The 20,430-nt window shown below is 43.2% G+C and overlaps 1 protein-coding gene across 4 annotated transcripts in view; it reads left to right on the plus strand.

Moving 5' to 3' along the window:
- Corin (corin serine peptidase) overlaps positions 1–20,430 on the plus strand; it is a 29,144-nt gene that overhangs the window by 3,297 nt on the left and 5,417 nt on the right. For 2 of the 4 annotated variants that reach the window (XM_089261703.1, XM_018103368.3), the window contains exons 2-12: positions 14,630–14,743; positions 14,813–15,107; positions 16,232–18,076; positions 18,160–18,489; positions 18,541–18,638; positions 18,714–19,114; positions 19,185–19,511; positions 19,572–19,755; positions 19,825–19,984; positions 20,047–20,173; positions 20,238–20,383. In XM_089261703.1, coding sequence (XP_089117829.1) covers positions 14,661–14,743; positions 14,813–15,107; positions 16,232–18,076; positions 18,160–18,489; positions 18,541–18,638; positions 18,714–19,114; positions 19,185–19,511; positions 19,572–19,755; positions 19,825–19,984; positions 20,047–20,173; positions 20,238–20,383 — 3,996 coding nt within the window. In that variant the 5' untranslated portion in view covers positions 14,630–14,660. Of the gene's footprint in view, positions 1–14,629; positions 14,744–14,812; positions 15,108–16,229; positions 18,077–18,159; positions 18,490–18,540; positions 18,639–18,713; positions 19,115–19,184; positions 19,512–19,571; positions 19,756–19,824; positions 19,985–20,046; positions 20,174–20,237; positions 20,384–20,430 lie in introns of those variants that run through there. The other 2 variants (XM_018103369.3, XM_089261704.1) reach the window with 2 other exon arrangements.

Genomic DNA, 20,430 nt, shown 5'->3' on the forward strand with positions numbered 1-20,430 from the left:
CAGTTAACTAAGCTGATCAACTGTTAAATACCTGTTAGGAAAATGTTATTTCATTTACTATTGCCATATCAAAGTTTTTGATGCGGATGAAGGAATATGAAGTTAATAAAAAATATGTACTAATGAAACAAATCTCTTGGATAAGTTGATTAACTGTTAAAGGTATGTTAAGAAAATGTAATTATGTTAGATAGCTGTTAATCAAGCTGATTTACTGGCCTATTGAATGTTTTATTTATTTCTACAATTACCGCAGCTTAGATTTTCGACTTTTAGAAATTGAAATTCGATAATTATTTATGTTTTATAAGTTTTACAAATGTTAAGTGCATGTTAAAGACATGTTATATAAAATCACTGCCTGTGTTTTTTTTCGCAACCTATTTAAAAGAAGTTTTATCAGCAATTCCCTAAGATATCATGGAAATATATATAGAATATCACTCAGATTTGGCATATGCTTAAAAGTAACATACATGTAAGATTTATTTGACATATGTTAACTATATGTAAGGGTAAATTGACTGTAAAAGGGCATGCAACTTAGTTTAGTCAATTGTCAGCCTTAGGCAATGTATGAAGTATGCTCATTTAACAAGAAACGAGGTAGAATAATATAAGAATTTGAGAAAGACATTGATCAAGTACTTTAGTACATTAAGGCATTCTGCAATTAGCTCTGCCAAAGCACAACATTTGATGAATTCAAATACCAGTCAAGTTAACACACATTACCAGTTGGTATTCCGGAATGCAATGGTATGAAAGACGGGCCATGCGTCGAACTTTTATAAAAAAAAAGGGCAGCAAGAAATCAAATTCGTTTCAAGCGTCAAAGCTTTATGCATATTTTTACAGCATTTAAGTGTGAAATGATGTGTTGGCGCATTATTTGACTTAGGCAAGGAAAAAATGTTAAGCTCACACAACACAAACACGCGCACAATAAAACACGCATACACACACACACATATACAGAGAGATAGGGCCAGCGTGCGGCAGCACAGAGAATCTGTAAACCCTGACGGAGTTGAAGTGGCAAACAAACAGGGCAGAAACACACACAGACACTGAGACAGAGAGCAAAATGCGAAATACAAATATACAAATACACAGATACACACAGCGCACACACACACACACACAGTCACAAACTAGCTGTACGTGTGACTTACAAGAAAAAACACTTATACGCCACGTTGAACGTGAAACGGTCGCAAGTTTTATCAACTTGTGCTGGCTGTGCTCGGACGCCGCAAACTCAATTTGGCATTTAGGCTGACTGGCTCTGACTGGCTGCCTGACTGGCTGCCTGGCTGCCTGGCTGGCAGGCAACGGCACAACAAATACACACACAAACAGCTATATAATGTACCCAAGACGAAAATCGATTGTGTGATGCTGTAGCAAAAACAAAATAACTTCCATAAAGGCCTCTCACTGGCACACTGCCACACTGCCTGCCTCGCAGCCAGCTTGTGTCTCCGTCAAATGGGCCAACAGCAAACGTATTTTGTAAGCCGATTTCTGCATTTGCCGTTTACAGAATTTTGTTTGCTGTTGTTACTTTCGTTGTTGTTGCTCTAAACGAACCTTATCAATGCGTTCCATGCATTTTCTCTTATTGGGTTTAGCTTGAAATTTACATAGTTCGTCTGCCTAATTACTCTGTAATGCAAAATCAATTTACAAAAGCCAGCTATCGGCCAGACAGACACGCTGCAGGCGCATTCAATTAACACAATTTCAAACGAAGCAAAGCCCCATGAACTTGCCCCAAAATTGACTCAACTTGAACTGACCTTAGTCTAGATAGGATTGCTGGGTACATAACAAGTGTGCTTAGGGTAACGAAGCGTTTTAGACTGTATTTGATTTTAATTGAAATGTTTTTCTTATAGTAAAGTTTAAGATAAACCAATAACAGCTAAAATTACTCTGTAAAATGGCTAACATATTGTTAACATTTGATACCCTGTAAATATGTATATACTTTATTTATATAGTTTTCGTAAATATTGTTAACATTTTATTAACATTTAAAAGTTGACTAGATTTCAGCCTGTATAGGATGATGATAACACGTGTCTCCTAAGTAAATGGCTAGAAACCTAGACTGTAGCTAGGTAACTAGAAGGCTTTTCGCTTGAATTTCGTAATTTTTTAAGACAATAATTAATTTTCCCAAAGCTTTTGATGCTGAAGTTAAATTTTAATGAAATGTGGAATACCAAGGGCAACCAGCAGAAGAGCTCGAAGATAAGTCCGAACTAACTAAATGAAAGAACTGTGCAGAGACACACACACACGTACACACTCACACAGAGACAGAGTCATACAATAGCTGAATAACAAGACAATTTAATGCCAGCAAATTGCGCAGCAGCAACAGCAGCAGCAACAGCAGCAGCAGGAGCAGCAACAAAATTTGATTGCAGCTGCGGCTGGGCCTGGCCTGGTGAAGCTGCACAAAACTCGAATGTCCTTGACGCAGCTCGACAGGACTTGGCCAACTGTTTGCCAACGCTAGAGTCTGGCGCGCTATAACGCTGTTGCGGCCCCGCTCCTCTCAGAGCCGTGCGATTTACGTTTAGCGGCGAGCATTCGAAATCTAATTAAAATCTGAGGTGCAAATAATGCAATGCAATTGAAATGAAGACGATTTATGTGGCGCATTCATTCGCTGCTTGGCGCAATCATAAATTATTCGGCACGGACAGCGGAGCGAGCCAGACAGTTAGAGAATGGGTGAATCGGGGCATTCTGGGTGCAAGAGCTGCGCACAAGTGGCAAAAAGCGTTCAAGTACAAAAATCAATTTCCGTCGAAACACTAGCTGGCAACCGGAGGCGGGAGGCGTGCGGAGGAGAAGTGGGGGCAGCAGGCGTGGCTGCAACAAAATGAAATTGAAATGTGGCAAAACGAAAGACAAGCGCTTAATGGTTAGCTGCATGTCTGGGTGACTAGCTGATAAATGTAACTGTATATACACAGGCAGAGGGCAGCATATGACCACACACACACACACACACGCGCACACAGACAATGGACTCGCTGACTCAGTGACTGACTGACTGACTGACTGGCAGTCAGAGCGATTGTCAAACTGACTGTCAACGGTTGAGCGCACACAGGCACAAGGGACAGCATCCTGACGAGCACGCGACTTGCTCAGAGCGACATCTATCAGGACATTTCGACATCCTGCTCGCTATCTCTACTCACACACAAACACACAGACACAGAGAGCTAGCTTTCATTGCTCGTTCAGGCATCATAAACCGCTGCCACGTGCGGACCAAACGAGCGTTCGCAAATGTCAAAAACAAAGCAAGAACAACAACAGGAGTGGCAGCAGGAGCAGCAGCAGCAGCAGCAGCAGCAGGAGCAGCAGCAGCAGCAGCAGCAGCAGCAGCAGCAGCAGCAGCAGCAGCAGCAGGAGCAGCAGCAGCAGCAGCAGCAGCAGCAGCGCAGCAGCAGCAGCAGCAGCAGCAGCAGCTTCTGTTTGTCCATCTGTCATTCGCTCATTCACTCACTCTCTCATCTAGTCAGTCATTGCCGCCTTGACTAATGAAATGCCATCGCTGTCATCAACATTGTTACAGCTCCTCCTGATCAAAATGTAAACTTAAAATGACAACAACGAGCCATAAAATGATGAAAATGAAAATGAAAATGTTTATTCTGTTGATTTTGCAGCGAACACTAAACCCTCAGCTCCATTGACAGCTGGCCAGACAGAGCTGTCACACGACACACGGGTGAATTCTCTTTGAGTTTTGATTTTAATCAGAGCAACAATTAGCTATTTGGAGCAATTATTGGAATATTGTCAGTGTGGGCTGTAATCGGATATGAGCTGTAGTTAGTTCGACAGATTTCATTGTAACTATTTCTCCTGAATTCACTCTCTCTTTCTCTCTATCTGTCTCTAACTCAATATGCCCTTCACTCTCTTCATCTGACTGGGTTTCTGCTTCTATTTCTCATTATTTCGTTCACTCTTTAGCTGTTTCTATACTACTCCATCTCTATCTCTGTTTCTACACTTTCTCTATCTCTGTTTCTTTCTTTTCCTTCTCCCTCTGTCTCTCTCACATCTTCATATATTTTCTCTCTCTCTCTCTCTCTTAATCCATCCTTACCTCAGTTTCTCTGTGGCTTGCTCTATATCTCTTTTACTTACTCTCTCCCACTCTCACTCTCAATGTATCCATATTTTCCTAGTTTTTCCATTGTTTCTATAATCTCCCACCCACTTTCTCTCTACTTCTCCCCCTCTCCTCCTCTTAATTTGTGAAACATTATAATGGGTAATTTTGCCTGCTTTTTGTTCTGTTAATGCACAAACCAAATCAATCAAACGCACAAAGCCCTACCGTAATCAAATATTTTGCTACGGCACTATGGAAATTCTATTGAAAACTAAATCAATATTCACTTGAAGCCGAACCTTAACTTCATGAAAACTAATACTAAATAGTTGAGTTTGGGTATGCCAAATAGTTTTACCGTTGCGCTCAGATAGTTAGCTCACAGGTTAGATGTACGTATATGTAAGCATTATATATATATATATATATATATATATATATATTTACACATTTGAATTTCACGCACATGCAAATTCGTTTAACTCGAATTTCCAGCTTGTTGAAATTTCCTGGAAATTTCTCTTTGCCAATTAAATTAATTTGAACGCATTTGTCAGTGCTGTGAATAAGTGGGGATAATCTCGAGTGCACTTACACCCCATTCGAATTGATTCCTCGTAACTTGCGTCAGTTTGTGAAAGGATTCCAGAGGCATTCCTGTCATAGAGGAAGCATACTCTAGGCTTAGCAGGGCTGGGCCGCAAGTATTGATGGCCTAATTCACGCACTAGCATTTCGAGGCAATTGTGTATATGACCATAACTTGCCATCAAAGGCTCAGAACTATCAACACACACACACACACACACGGACATACGCAGACGCGCATAACAAGGACATGACAATGCAAAATCCTTGCGGATTTGAGAAAGCTGGAACTATTTGCTTACACTCTCACACACAAGTCGGATGAAAGTTGAACCCATATACATGCATATGTATGAGTTGGGAACATTTAAGACTAGCATGTAGTAGATCTGAGTGTACACACACACACACACACACACACACACACACATGGCCACATGGACACACCCTTTGCGCTACGCGCACAATTTTCTGCATTTCAGCCATGTGCAAATCAAACATGACAGCTGAGTGGCAGGCAAACACTGGCCCAGACTCCACTCCAGCAGGCTAACGGCAAGGAACAGGACAGACCATTTAACGGCATTCAATTTCATGTGCTTACACGCACACACACACACACACACACACACACACCCATCTCGGTAACCGATCGCCGCTAGCGGAAATGAGACGAAATGAAAGCCCCGAAAAAAAAATTGGATGGGCTCTGTTCAGAGAGTTGAGTTGAGTTGTTGCTGTTGTTCTTGTTGATGAAGTTGATGATGATAATAATGACATTGCTGATGATGCTGATGGCGGCGATGATTGTCACTCATTGACACGCCTATTGAATGTAAAATGAAAATGCAAACATATTGAATTGTTAGCAAAGCGAAAGCAAATCGATGCAAATAGATGAGCTCACAGGATACCCATTGGCAGTGGATGAAAATCTAAAATAAAATATAAATTTAAATGTATATTATTGATAAATTATGTAAACAGTTCTAGCATAGCGAAGCTCTTTCATTTCATTGCCCTTCAATTGATATAAATATAGAAAATCATAATGAGATTTTCTTTTAGGCACTCTGTCAGCATATCCTATGCCCTGGCCTCACTTGTTTACAGGGTATAATCAAATCAGGCAAGCGGATGTAGGCGACATTGAGTTTGGTATATGTTATATGCTTATTATAGTGGCCAGCTGCAAAGTGTCACTCATACCTACAGTGCCTATATATGTATGTATGTATATACATACACATACTCACACATAGACACGCCCACTTGGAGTTTTTCAACATTTTGAACAATTTGCCTTTGAGTTGAAAGCCGCACAGTTCAGCATAGTTGAATTTTCATTGTCGCCATTTGTAGCACGCGCACAACAATACACCGTACACACACACACACACACACACACACACACACAATCACATTATGTCGCACGCCCAAGCACCAATCTGATTGCACAATTACTTACAATGAAATCAGGTATTGTTGTTGTCTTTCTTTTCAATGTCTCTCTATGTGTGTGTGTGTGTGTGCCCATGTGTGCGTGTGTGTGTGTGTCTTATATTACGTTTCGTTTGTTAATTGTATGGGCGTGCCATTGTGCTCAGCGCGTTTGTCTCCCATTTTGTTACATAAAACTCTAGCAGAGATTTTATGATTGTGTCTCTGTATCTTTATCTTTGCATTCTTATCTTCTTTATCTGTTTATCTACAGCTTTAATTGTCAACTTTATCTTTATGGATAGCTGAAGTGCTGCTAGCTAAGCTTGTTCCTGTTTAAACGAGGTTCGACTGTGGGAATTGCAATATTTTATTTACTACTGTTTATTAGTTGAAACTTAATTACCTTTCCATGCGATTCTCATGAATACAAGTAAATATTTAATTTCTAGTTTACTTTGAAAATAATGTGGAAGGTTTTGAATGTTTATTTTGCGGAACTCATTCATTATATGAATTATATATAGGCTTTCCAGTTCTTTGGCAAACTTTTTTTGTCTCTTGCAATCTCTATATTGCTTTCTCTGAATCTCTCACTCTGTCTCGTAGTCCGTTTTTAGTTTATCCCTCTCTCTCTCCCTCCCTCTCTCTATTAATGTGTCTCATCCTCAATTTCGCTCCATCATCGTTAATCTTTTTCTCTCATTCTCTCTGCCTTTCTGTTTGTCTTTCGTCTCGTCAGACAATGTTTGACTAATGAGAATTATCTCCCTCTCTCTCGCTTTCTCCCCAATATTGTCCAGCATATCTCTAGAGTCTCCCTCCCCCCACACAGTCCACACACACACACACCAACCTGAGAGCTACCTGTCATCTGTTATTGCACAAACTAATTAGATGCGCACACACACATAATTTATGGTCTAGAGAAATGTAGAGAATATAACTAGCAGCGGGGTCATAAATTTCAAATTATCCCCAGCTCCCAGAGTCCGAAACAAAGTGCAAAAAAAAAAGGAAAGATAAATATTGTTAGCTGGAAATTGTACGCATAGCTGCACTCACACTGGGACACACTCGACTCCTGCTCGAGCTCAGTCTGTGAGATGGCCGCTCTCACACACGTTGTTCAAATTTTTCATGATTCTCTTTCCCTACGTTTTTTTTTTTTGCTCTCCAATTTTTTTTCTGTCATTTTTGCCTTGCCTGCGTCCACGCCCCTTTGGGCTGACAGGCAATGGGCGTAGCGCAATCTAATGAAATTCCAAGAAGCTCGGACCACAAGCAGATGAGAAAATATGCGAAAGATACACAAGCACACGTACACACACACACACACACACGTGCACGCACACACACATACACAGAGACAGGTCGAACCTGGTTTACATGAGATGAGTAGCTGAGGTTAGGGTTGAGCTGGTCGCATATGGGTAACATTATTAGGACACACGTCCGCTTGAGTCGCACCCATGTCAACCGTGATTTGGTGTTACTTTGGACTTTGACCTTGGCCCCCAGCTGTCCGGCTATCCTCTTGTCCGGCAGGATGCTGCCAAGACAAATTAAGCAATGGCCCCAAAGCAATTTGATGGCGGCATTTCGATAATTGGCCCTGCCTTGCATAACACACAAATCCCCAACACTGTCCCCAACACTAGCCACGGTCCGGCCAAGATATGTTGGCATTTTAATGATGTGCCATGTAACAGCCAGCTGCAATTTGCCAACACTCACAGGGCCGAACATTTTTCAATATTTCCGTTATTAAATGAGCTGCTGAAATAGCTCAGACACTTGGCATAGTTCGCTAATGCTAAGAACTTTGGGGATAGAGCTAAAGCAATTATGGAACTGTTTATGAAAGAGTAGACAATCTGAACAGAAATTTAGCAATAGAACAGAATTGTTTTAGAGGCAGACGAAGAAGGAAAAGTTTAAGAAATACTATGAATATTTCTCCAATTCTCTGCAGATCTCATAAGAGACAACAGCAAGAAATAAAATCCCTAAGTAAATGACTTCCAAATCGGAACCTTCTATATAAACATAATCTCCTCTGTGATTATAATCTCCTTTATATGCGTAATCTCTTCAACGAGTTTAACCTTGTCTATGGGCATAATCTTTTATTTATTATTTCCCTCCCACTCCAATGAAAGCTCAGATTGTATTCGATTTCATAGCCGAATTCGCTTTAAAAAAAAAACTCAAATAATTGAATTTTATTTGTGGTTTCAGCTGAGTTTGCTCCTTTTTTTTCCCGATTTGCTGTTGCCACACTTCCTGCTTGCCGCTGGCAAATAAATATTATAAATGCATGGAAAATAAAATATTGCGACGAATGTGTATGCACGTCTCACACTCACACACGCACACAAATTATATTTACTTGGCATTTGTATGCTTTATGCCAATTCGAGTCTCATATGAACCATAAACTGTTTGCATTTGTTAGTCTGGCCTCAAGAGCTGCTCGAATTTGGCCAGAAAACGAATTATGTGCGGGTAAAACGAATGAGAAAGGGGGGGCGGGGTGAGCGTATCCTGGTGGGCAGGCTGGCCGTGAGGGTGTGAGAGAGTAGCCCTTCCAAATTGTAGTCATGACAACATTTTTGTAGTCGCTGCTGCAGACAAGATAAGCAGACAAGAGATGCCGCTGATGTTACGACTCCTGCTCCCACTCCCAGTCCAGCTCCCACTCCTGCTCCCGCTGCCATTGCTGCTACTTAGTCGGCTTCTACTCCTTTTGGAGGTTTCAGCTCATGCTGCCGCGCCTGCTCTGAGCTGTACTCCTTTTGCTGCTGATTCTTTTTCGACTCCTGCTTCTGCTGCTGGTCCCGCTTCTACTCCTGCTGCTGTTGCTGCTGCTGCTGCTGCTGCTCCTGGTTACACTTCTTTTGATTTCAATTCAACTTCTGCCCTTTCCTCCTGCTCCTGGCTCTGCTCTTGTTTGCACTCGTGCCGTTTGCTCATACTCCTGGTTCTTGTTTTACTTCTCCTCATGCTGCTGCTCCAGCTTTTACTTCTGCTGCTGCTGCTGCTGCTGCTCCTGCTGGTTCTACTAAGTCTTTTTTTGTTATTCCAGCCATTGTTTCATCGTCTGTTTAATCCCGTTCCTGCTCCTGCTTCAATTGCTGGTCCTGCTCCTGGATTAACTTCTTTTGCTTTTGGTTGTATTTCTCCTGCTTCTACTCCTACTGCTATTTCTGCTCCTGGTTTTATTTTATTTGACCCTGTTCCTTCTTCAGCTCCTGATTCTGATACTACTTCTGCTACTCCTGCCTGCTCTTGCTGCACTAGTTCTGGTTCAGCATTTTGCTCCTACTCCGCTACCAGCTCCTACTGCTCCTTCTGCTTCTACTCCTCGTTTAACTTCACCTGCTTTAATCTCTTCTTCAGTCTTTTGCTCCTAGTCTCTCTTAAACTTCTCTTTCTACTCCTTTTCCTTCATTCACTCCTAATCCCACTCTTTCTTCTGCTTCTGTCCCCAGTCTTATCCATGCTCCTGCTCCATTTTCCACTTAGCTTGAGGTCATCGTCACTTTCTTGAACTCGTCTCGCCATGTCTCGATGTGAAAAAAATTGCCTTAAAGGCCAAATAAATCGCAGATTGCAAATCACAAAAAAATACACACAAACCTCGTTTGCTTTTGTTGTTGTTGTTGTTACAAAATCATGGCCAAAATGCGACTTAAAAGGTTTAAATTCCAAATAAACTTTGCTTGCTGCTCCTGCTGAGACTGAGTCTGCTGCAGCATCGTCTTCTTCTTCTTCTTCTTCTTCTTGTCTGATTGCTTTGGCAAACAGTATTAAGTATACGTCTAGTTGTACAGCTGTTAATGCTGCTGTTGCTGCCTCTACAGTTTGTCGTTGCTGTTGTTGTTGCTGTTCTTGTTGTTGTTGCTTTTGTTTTTGCTACTTGAAAATATTTGCGCAAAGTTAACGCAGTAAATTACATTCGGCATATGGAAATGGCAAATGGAATTTCAAGTTAATCAGCAAGTTATTTGTGCGCAACGAGCACAAAATACGAAATACGAAATACGAAGTACGTAGTACGTAGTACGAGAAATGCGGGCAAACACAAAAACGTAAACAAAAACAACAACAACAACAACTTGAAGCACAAATATTTTTGCACTGCAAATCTTTGAAATATTTGCACTTTAACTAGCTGGAAAACTGTGCATAGCAATGCAATAAGATAATTGAAATATTTTACTTTTCCTGACAACTCGAGTTGGTTAGAAATGTTTTATTTTGCTCACAACATTTCTTCTTGGAGTTGCAGAGCTTTTGGTTAGCCTTCGGCTTCGATTCAAGGTTTGCCGAGGCTCTGGTATTTGAGTTAATTAAATTTGCGTATTTATCAGAGGCTTCAGCTGTTGTTTGTATTAAATATATTCTATATTTATTAATATTATATTACTTATATTAATATAATTATATTTAATATGCAAATATATTTCTATATTTATATTAAATATATTCTATATTTATTTATATTATTATTATTTATATTATATTTAGTATGAAAATGTATTTCTAAATTTATATTAAATATTTTCTATATTTATTTATATATTATATTATTTATATTATTATTATTTATATTATCTTTAGTATGCAAATGTATTTCTATATTTATATAAAATATTTTCTATATTTATTTATATTATATTTTTTATATTATTATTATTTATATTATATTTAGTATGCAAATGTATTTCTATATTTATATTCAATATTTTCTAAATTTATTTATATATTATATTATTTATATTATTATTATTTATATTATCTTTAGTATGCAAATGTATTTCTATATTTATATTAAATATTTTCTATATTTATTTATATTGTATTACTTATATTATTATTATTTATATTATATTTAGTATGCAAATTTATTTCTATATATTTATCTATGTTTTCTTGCATTATTTTATGCTTTCCGTTTGCTAAAGTTTCAACCATATATTTCCATTGCTAAACATCCCTAAATATTTCATCTAAAAATTGAATTTGAAGCAAGTCAGGCTGCTGTAGTGGAGTGTACTCAGCTAGAAGAGCCCTGCTCACAGCTTTTATTCCAATCATTCTATGCTTCTTTATTAGCATGCATACACACAAACGACTCAAGCACACACACACACACATACATAAGCACGCTTCTCTGCTAACTGCGCAGTTAGCGCAGCGACTTGGCCTTGGACAGCCTTATGGGCTTTACTATGCGAGCCCCACTGTTGACGAAGTGTGCTTCTAGATGCTCTTTCCTGATAATGATATGTAAAAGTGTGTTTGTTTTTCATTTTCAGTAAACAATTTTGTGTTTTTTTTTTTTACATGAAATGGAAAATTTCCATTAAGATACTAAAACTATTCCGAATTTTTAACCAATAAGGAATGATTTTAATGAACTTAAAGGACAGACAGTCTTAACTAGATCAATTCAGCTCGTCGTATTATTTTTCCATTCCCATTTTCAATTAATTTCTTATTATTTTTTATTTACTTATAATTTGCATAGAAATTTTCGATGCCTGTATAATTTTAATAACATTTAATACCCGTTGATCCGAAAATGTGTGCTATAATAATTTATTAAAATATTTCGTCAAACAGAAACATTCAATATATGCAAATTTTCTTCAAAAGAAAAACATTCAATATATAAAATTCCCTAAAAAAATTCCAACCTAAGTCAACAGACAATTTGGATTTTTAAAATCTTATCAAGCAACCTTTAATAACAGATTAAATCTGCTTTAACATAATAATAGTAGCCCAAGCACAAGATAAACAAAGCGAAAGCGAAAGCAAAATCCTGAAGCAGCTTAGAAAAATGATTGATTTTAAATTTCTATTTAAAAGAGCTTTAAAACGTAGTAGAAATCTAGGCAGGTTTATTATAGATGTATGTATTATATATTGGCCCCAAAATTTCGCTAGCGATTTGCCCGAAATATGAGACAGCTGAGAATCTTTAGTGAGGTCAATTGAATTGACTGCCGGCTCGCTTGAAGCTGTGCAATATGTGAAATTATATTACGGCCAGATGATAAACAGTTCCGGGAATTCAAACAGATAATCGCGTGAGTGTGTGTGCGTGTGTGTGCCAGGTAGTTGTCGTTGTTGCTGTCAGAGTTGACTGAATCCTATTAGTGTCAATTTTCGTCCTTGACACATTATCAAGCAGAACTGAGTTCTCGCCAGCTCTCTCTAGCACTCTACCTCTCCCTCTCTCTCTCCCTCTCTCTCTGTCTCTGTGGCGCCTGCTGTCTGTGTATGTATATGTGCATTGTCCTGATTTTCTGCTGCCTTCGACTTGCATTTCACTTTCACCTGTTGCACCTGTCTCGCTCGCTCTCTCTCCCCTGATTGGAATTGTGAGCAGCTGGAAAACTGTGTGCAACAGCTTACGCATTGAGGTCACAGCAGCAAGAGCAGCAGCAGCACACAGTATACCCTGTATTTTGTTTAATTAACTGTTTTATTGACTCGTCATTGATGTGAATTGCCTTTGACTGCCAGCTGGCAGCTTTCAATCATCCGAATTGAGCGTAAGTCATAAATCGCTCAATTATTTCGCGCTGCCAGCTGCCAAGCAACAGCAGCAACAGTAGCAACAGCAGCAGCAACAACAACAACAATCGCTTTAAGGCCACTTTAGTCAGCCATGTCAAAGGCAATGGAGCCATCACAATATTGTGTATTATACGCTGACAGCTTTAAGGCTCAGCTGCTGACACAGTTTCCACCAGCAGCAGCAGCAACAGCAGCAGAGGGGCGTGTCAACAAATGAATATTGGGCAATATCAAAGTGGCTGACAATAAAGCGCAGTTACTTACCAAGCAAATACAGTTTACATACATATATAACTATATTGTCATATATAACTATCAACAAAGAGAGAGAGAGAGGGAGATAGAGAGTGAGGGAGAAGCACATCTAGCTTGAAATATATTTGGCAAAAGGGATGCGCACGTGACCGACGCATTATATTTACATCATTTCAGACCCAAATGAAAACTTGTCACTGATTAAGTGTTTTAGCTGGCGAAATTATTTCACTTGCCAACACTTGCCTTCAACTGCTATTTAAATGTTTAGCTTCATTAACCAAACAACTGTAAATAACTGCAACAAAGGAAGTTTGTATATGAGTTTACGTATATTATTATGAAAACTTGCTTTGGAATAGGAATAGGAAAGAAATAGGAATACAAAAGAATGTTAAGTTTGGGATATATTAAACAAATACAAATACAAAAAAAAAAAAATGTATATATAATATAGAAAATAAACTTACATTATAGTATCATATCATATTACGGTTATCAGTGAATTTAGTTTAATGCTTGTCTAGCATAATTATCTAATTATTTATTCTCAGTCTTTTTTGTATATGCCTAGTCATCCTAGTCTCTTTCTTTTAGCTGTTAGATTGTCTTTTACGTTGTGTACTCCGATTTCTGGTGCCTTAAACTCTTTACTCAATCTTTGATAATGTTGTTTAAGGCTTCAATCCAATCTAACCTAACCTAACTCAAACTAACCTAGCTCTAAATGAACATAACCTAAACTCACCTACACAGCTCTTAACCCTCTTCCAATATGTTTATATTACTCTTCATATTAGTTTAATATATATAATTTAGAGCATAAGTTTAGTCAACTCTCATAGAAACAAGACACAGTTGGTGTCCATATACATATTAGAGATTATTTCTATATTACTCTGTGTATATATATAAACCTATAGATATTTGTATAATAATTCACTCAACATGTAAACCTTATCCCATCTGGCATCTGCTGGCAATTGTATAAGAGTCTATATGGAAAATGCTGACACGTGCTCAGCGCTGTGACAATTTTTGATAATATGGCCAATGGCCGCTGGCAATGGCAATATGTGTATGTATGTATATATTTGGTATATCTAATGCGGGAGGTGAGAGGCCAAAAAGCCAAGCCAGAGGCCAATGTCATTGTCTGTGCGATGTTTTGTTATGTGGCCCGGGCTAATGGCATATCCATTAGACATAAAAGGCCAAATTGCGTGGCATGGTAACGTTTCCGTTTCGCTGAGGGTGAGAGAAAGAGAGGGCGAGAGACGGAGAGAGGGAGACTGATTGTATAGAGCGTATCCTGCACTTTTGTCTGGACAGTTGGGGGCACGTATTAAGCCAAAGTGTGAGCCATTGCATAATTGATTTTTATTCATGCGGCGAGTGTTTTGCATGCGATGTGGCCTCAGCTAGTTGGCATTTGTTATGCACAGCATGTGCCACACACACACTCACTCTCTCTCTCTCTCTCTCTTTCTCTCTCTCTCTCTCTGTGTGTGAGTTTGATAAGTTTATCAAGTGGTGAGCCAAAAAGTTTTTGCCAACTATGTTAAATGCTGAAACTTTTTCATATATGTATATTTGCAGTTCGATTTCGCTTAATGACGCTGATTAAAACATGAACGCACTCGATATGAATAAACAATTTCTAAACGTTTCGCACGAATCGCACTCGAGCGATGCTCAACGCAATCGCACACGGTAAGTGCTGCCACGCCCCCCCCACCTATCATTAGAAGTGTGCCCACTTATGCTAAAGTTGTTTTGCAGCTCGGAACGCGCCTCGAGCCTGGCCTTGCCACTCAACTCACTGCTGGACTTCTATGACAAGCAACAGGAGCAATGCAAGTCGGTTACATTGCTGCCGTTGCCCAGCGGCAACAATAGCAACAGCAACAGCAACAGCAACAGCAGCACCAACATCGACAACATCAGCAACATCAACAACAGCAGCAGCAGCAGCTCCAGCAGCATTGTGAGGCGTCACTCCTCCCACTACTATCCGATGCTCGAGGACAAGCAGAAGCCGGGCCAACAACTGCCGCAATCTGCCGCCGATTTGCTGGTGAGTCCTTGGAAATCCTTCAAAAGGCTCGGCTCCATTTTCCACGGCATTTTATTTAATTTAGCTGCAACTTCATAGTTGCAAATTAAATAGGAAACTTTTATAAGAATGTGTTTAGAGAGGGCTTTTCCTTGCAGCAGCCAATTGCCTTGGAGAGAAGTTTTTTTTATATGATTTCTAAGGAAAAGTGAAATTTACAATTCATATGTCTTAGTAAAAAATACAAGACAACATATAATCATATTTATAGAAGGTTTTTTTAAAGCCTAGTGAACCGAAGTGTTGCCCTTCAGCCACTCCTTTCACTCTCCTTTTACTCTCAGTAATATAATATTCTGTTGACCTACCCGAAAAGCAGCTTAAAACTTTTTTTTAATATCGATTTCCACTTTTTAGAAACTATTTCAACAACTCTCTAAAAGGCACTCAGAAACAAAAGTCGTAAGCTCTGTTCAGAGTTGGCCATTGAGCTTTTAGTTTGTTGTTAGCCAAAACTAAAATGTTCCATTCAGAGTTCAGAAATTTGACAATTGCTCAACTTCTGTTCAGTTTTTGGCCAACTTTACGAAAAGTTTTGTCAAAATATCAGAGCAATAATTACCAGAAATCACTTGGCAGTCATTAGTTAATGGTCGATTTCCATTTACCCCAATTTGGCTATAAACAAGCTAATTGCTCAGCACTGTTGCACTTGGTTATGCGGACAAACTTTCGCTGGCGGTGCATAATTTATCGATAGTACAGTTTCACAGTTACTCTGCCTCTGCCCAAGAGTGTGCCATGCACGCGCTGCACACTCGCCCCGCCGCCCCTCGGCTTGCCCCACTTGGCCCGCCCCCTTTTTAGCTATCTGCCCGCATCAGCGTCAAACCGCCGTCAGCGTCAAAAATGTTTAGTGTGCCACGCGCGCAAATCTGCGGGCAAACAGAGTTCACAAGAGAGAGAGAGAGAGAGAGAGAGAGTGAAAGAGAGGGGCAGAGGGGTAGCTGTGTCAGATTTTGCACTGCGGCTTAGCGCCGGCTTAGACTGACTCATTGCCCGTCCGAATTGCCATTTGACTTTCTACTTTCACATTTATTTTTTGCTCCTGTGTGTGTGTGTGTGTGTGTGTTTGTGTGCGACAGGTAAACATGGCGGATCAGAAATATTGCAAGTCAGCCAAGCAGCAGCAGCTGGTGCGTGTGGACACGCCCGTCACGCCACCGCCGCCCATACCGCGTCGCCTGATGCGCGCCGCCAAATGCGGCTGGCAGCCCAGCAGCCAGGATGTTGGCCAGGATATAGTCGCCGCTGCCGCTGCCGCTGCCGCCGCCGCCGCTGCGGCTGCCAATGGCAGCAATGTATTTGTTTATCCGCAGCCAACGAGCGGCAGTCAGAGCATTGAATGCACAACGAACGCTGGCACAGGTGGTGTGGCTGGTGTGGCTGGTGTGGGTGCTGCTGGAGCAGGGGGCGTGGCACAATCAGGGCTGCTTGTTGACCTAGCCGCACGTCCGACATACACGGATGCCGATGGCATATCCGATGACGACCGCATGAGCTTGGAGAATTCCGTTTTCGATGAGTCACTGACCTCCACACCCGTCAAGGTCGCCGGGTATGCGCACAGCAGCAGCAGCAGCAGTCGCTACGGCATGATGGCCAAGCGCGCCCAGCGCTCCTCCAGCAGCACCGCCGATTCGGCGTACGGCTCATCGACGGGCGGGCATAGCGAACGGTTCGCCTCCAGCTCGACCAGTGTGGACTTTCGCAGTCGCTTCTCATCGGTGGACACGCAATCGTCGCTGGACGAGAAGCCGCCCAGCATTTCAATCGATTCGCCGCTGGCCAAGGACACGTGCCGCCTCGAGAGAGCCGCCCTCAACGATGTCATGCACAAGCTCAACAATAATCTGTACAACAACAGCAGCAGCAACAGCAGCAGCAGCCACAGCAACAGCAACATCAATAGCAGCAGCAGCAATCCCAACAACAACAAGCTGCCGCAGGTGCCAGCTCGGAAGATGCCCCAGCTGCCGGCCAAGCTGCCACCGCCGCCGCCCAATCCGAAGAGCAGCCACAACTCGAGCAGCGACAGCGGCAAGGAGCCAAGCAGCAGCAGCGTCTCCGCCTCGGCCTCCACTTCGTCCGCTGGCAGCGGCTCCAGCACCATATCCAGCGCCACCATGTCATCTAGTTCGGGCGCCGAGGCGGCCGTCGCGGTGGCCGCCAGCGCAGCCAACAATCAAGTGAAACGTCCAGGTCCGCCGGAGCCGCCGTTGCGCAATCTGAGCGCATTCGAGTGCATGGACAATGTGGCCAAGGTGCATCAGGCGGGCACACCGCAGGCAGCACAGACACCATCGGCGGCACCGCCACCGCTGACCGTGCGCAACAAGCTGACGCGCAAGAAGCCGCCGCCCATTGTCTATCCCAAGCTGCAGCAGCGGCAGGACTCGACGCTGTCCAGCGACAGCTACTCGATCAGCTCCAGTCCCGGCTACAACTCGAAGCTGATGGAGACGCCGCTGCTCGCCTCCACCCAGACGGCGCGCAAGAGCCAGGCGCCCAGTGTGGTGCAGCGACAGCCGCTGATGGATTTGGTGCCCTCACGATTTGGCATTGGCTCCGGCAGCAGTCAGCCACAGCAGCAGCAGCAGCAGCAGCAGGCGACGCCGATGCGTGGCAAGATGAATTTCCGCCAGGACTCGACCATATCCAGCGACAGTTTCAGTCAGACCTCCAGTCCGGGCTACAATTCCAAGCTGATGGAGGCGCCGCTGCTGCCCTCGTTGTCCGCCAAGCGGCTGTGCAGCGCCCCGGCGCCCATTGTGTGTCGCCAGGGCGTGCAGCACGAGCCCATTGAGGAGCTGGAGCCGCCACAGACGCTGTCGCCGCTCAACAAGTGCGCCAGCGCCACGCCCAGCAGCCTACAAACCATCGTGCGCTTCCAGAACGGAGCACCGCACACCATGTCCTTGCAGCATCAGGTAAGGCAGATGCACGCCCACTAATGCTACCTCTTACTCACTCTCTCTCTCTCTCTCTCTCTCTGTCTCACTCTCTTCCTCAGATCATCAATCGTCGCAAGAGCTCGAATCCTTACATCACCAATGGCCGCTTGAAGTTTCGCCTATTCCAAATCCTGATCAATGCCTTCGCCCTGCTGGCCATCGCCGGCGGCTTGGCTGCCTACTTCAATGCGTATCCGACAATTAAGTTCGTCAATAAGACGATCATCAACACCATCCATGTGGAGGATACATCGAACTTTGGCAAGAACCCAGCGCCGGGCACCTGTCTGCCCATCATCATCAAGTTCTGCCAGGGCTCGCAGATACCCTACAATTACACCGTGTTCCCCAATTACATTGGACACTTTGGCCAGCTGGAGACGCAAGTGGTAAATATGCGCCCAATGTTCAGTCAATGCAGTAAATAATCCCATTCGCAGGATCTGGACTCCTTTGAGGCCTTGGTCGATGTGCGCTGCTACGAACTGGTCTCGCTCTTCCTCTGCACGCTCTTCGTGCCCAAGTGTGGACAGACGGGGTAAGTGGATCTCTCTATCGAGCATCTATGTAAGTGTCCATGAGCCCATCTAACACATCCTCGTTCCGCCTGCAGCGCCGCTGTGCCGCCCTGTAAGACGCTCTGCACGGAAACAATGCGTCGCTGTGGCTTCTTCTTTGACGTTTTTGGCTTGAGTCTGCCGGAGTATTTGAATTGCAAGCTGTTCAAGGACTTTTCCAGCGCCGAGGACTGCGTCGGCTTGGATGAGGTGCGCGAGGTGATGGTATCGTCAGCGAATCCCAAATGCGATGGCTTCCAGTGCGACACCAGCCGCTGCCTGCCCAAGGAGTACGTTTGCGATGGCCACCTGGACTGCATGGACCAGGAGGACGAGGGCAACTGTTCGCGCTGTCACGAGGGCGAAATCTATTGTGGAGACGAGCGTTGCATTAGCATCGATCACATTTGTGACGGCGTCATCGATTGTCCCTACGCACAGGACGAACGCAATTGTTGTATGTACTTGGACTGCAATTCATATCCTTAATATCTTTTCCCTAATATCATCTTTATCTTGTGCTGCAGTGCGTCTGAGTGAGCGCAATGGCGACGTGGGCTCGGGCGTCTTGGAGGTCTTTCGCATGAACAAGCGCCAGTGGATGCCAGCCTGTGTGAAGAACTGGGATCGCGCCGTCTCGCCCAGCGCTGTCTGCTCCATCTTGGGCTATTCGGCTGTGAATGCCACCAGCGTGGTGACCCAGCGCACGCATCGTCCGCTGCTGGCCTCGGTGAATGTCTCCACGGACATCTGGAAGCTGTATGCCAAACGTCGCTCGACGCTGATGCAGGAATTCGCCAACTGCCGCCAGACAGAGGATTATCCCATAGCTGAGCTGACCTGTTCCAATTTCGGTGGGTTTAACTGCGGACTAACACGTAAATCTAGATCTAATCTCATTCTGCGTTCCGTAGAGTGCGGCAAGGTCAAGCGTGGGCGACACAAGCCCTCCAGACGCATCATCGGCGGCTCTCAGGCCAATCCCGGCAACTGGCCCTTCCTGGCTGCCATCCTGGGCGGACCCGAGAAGGTGTTCTACTGTGCAGGCGTGCTCATATCCGATCAGTGGGTGCTCACCGCCTCCCACTGTGTGGGCAAGTAAGCTCGGACTAAACCTTGGTTTATATGAATGTAGTTTTACTATAAGTAACTCCTCTTCATTGATAGTCATACGGTTATCGACTTGGAGGATTGGACCATACAGCTGGGCGTTACGCGTCGCAATTCATTCACCTATACGGGCCAAAAGGTCAAGGTCAGAACGGTCATACCGCATCCGCAGTACAATATGGCCATAGCCCATGACAATGACATAGCCCTCTTTCAGGTGGGTTACCTAAGATTTTCCTGATCTCTCTTATTAATGAGTCTATGCTTTTCCTTCTACAGCTGGCCACGCGTGTGTCTTTCCATGAGCATCTGCTGCCCGTCTGCCTGCCGCCGCCCAGCATCAAGAGCCTGCGACCCGAACAGCTGTGCACCGTCATTGGCTGGGGCAAGCGCGAGGACAAAGATCGTACGTGATTAGACTCGCCCTCTCCCTGTCTCTCTCTCTCTGAGTTACATGTCTATTCTTGCAGCCAAGTCCACCTACGAGTTCATAGTCAATGAGGTGCAGGTGCCCATCATAACGCGCAATCAATGCGACGAATGGCTGGACAATCTAACTGTATCCGAGGGCATGGTCTGTGCGGGCTACGATGACGGAGGCAAGGATGCCTGTCAGGTGAGCAACTCTATAGAAGATATGCGATATATATATGTAGATAGAAC

Source organism: Drosophila navojoa, chromosome 5 (genome assembly GCF_054131105.1).
Source record: "Drosophila navojoa isolate 15081-1374.11 chromosome 5, UAZ_NAV_1.0, whole genome shotgun sequence".
NCBI lineage: Eukaryota > Metazoa > Arthropoda > Insecta > Diptera > Drosophilidae > Drosophila > Drosophila navojoa.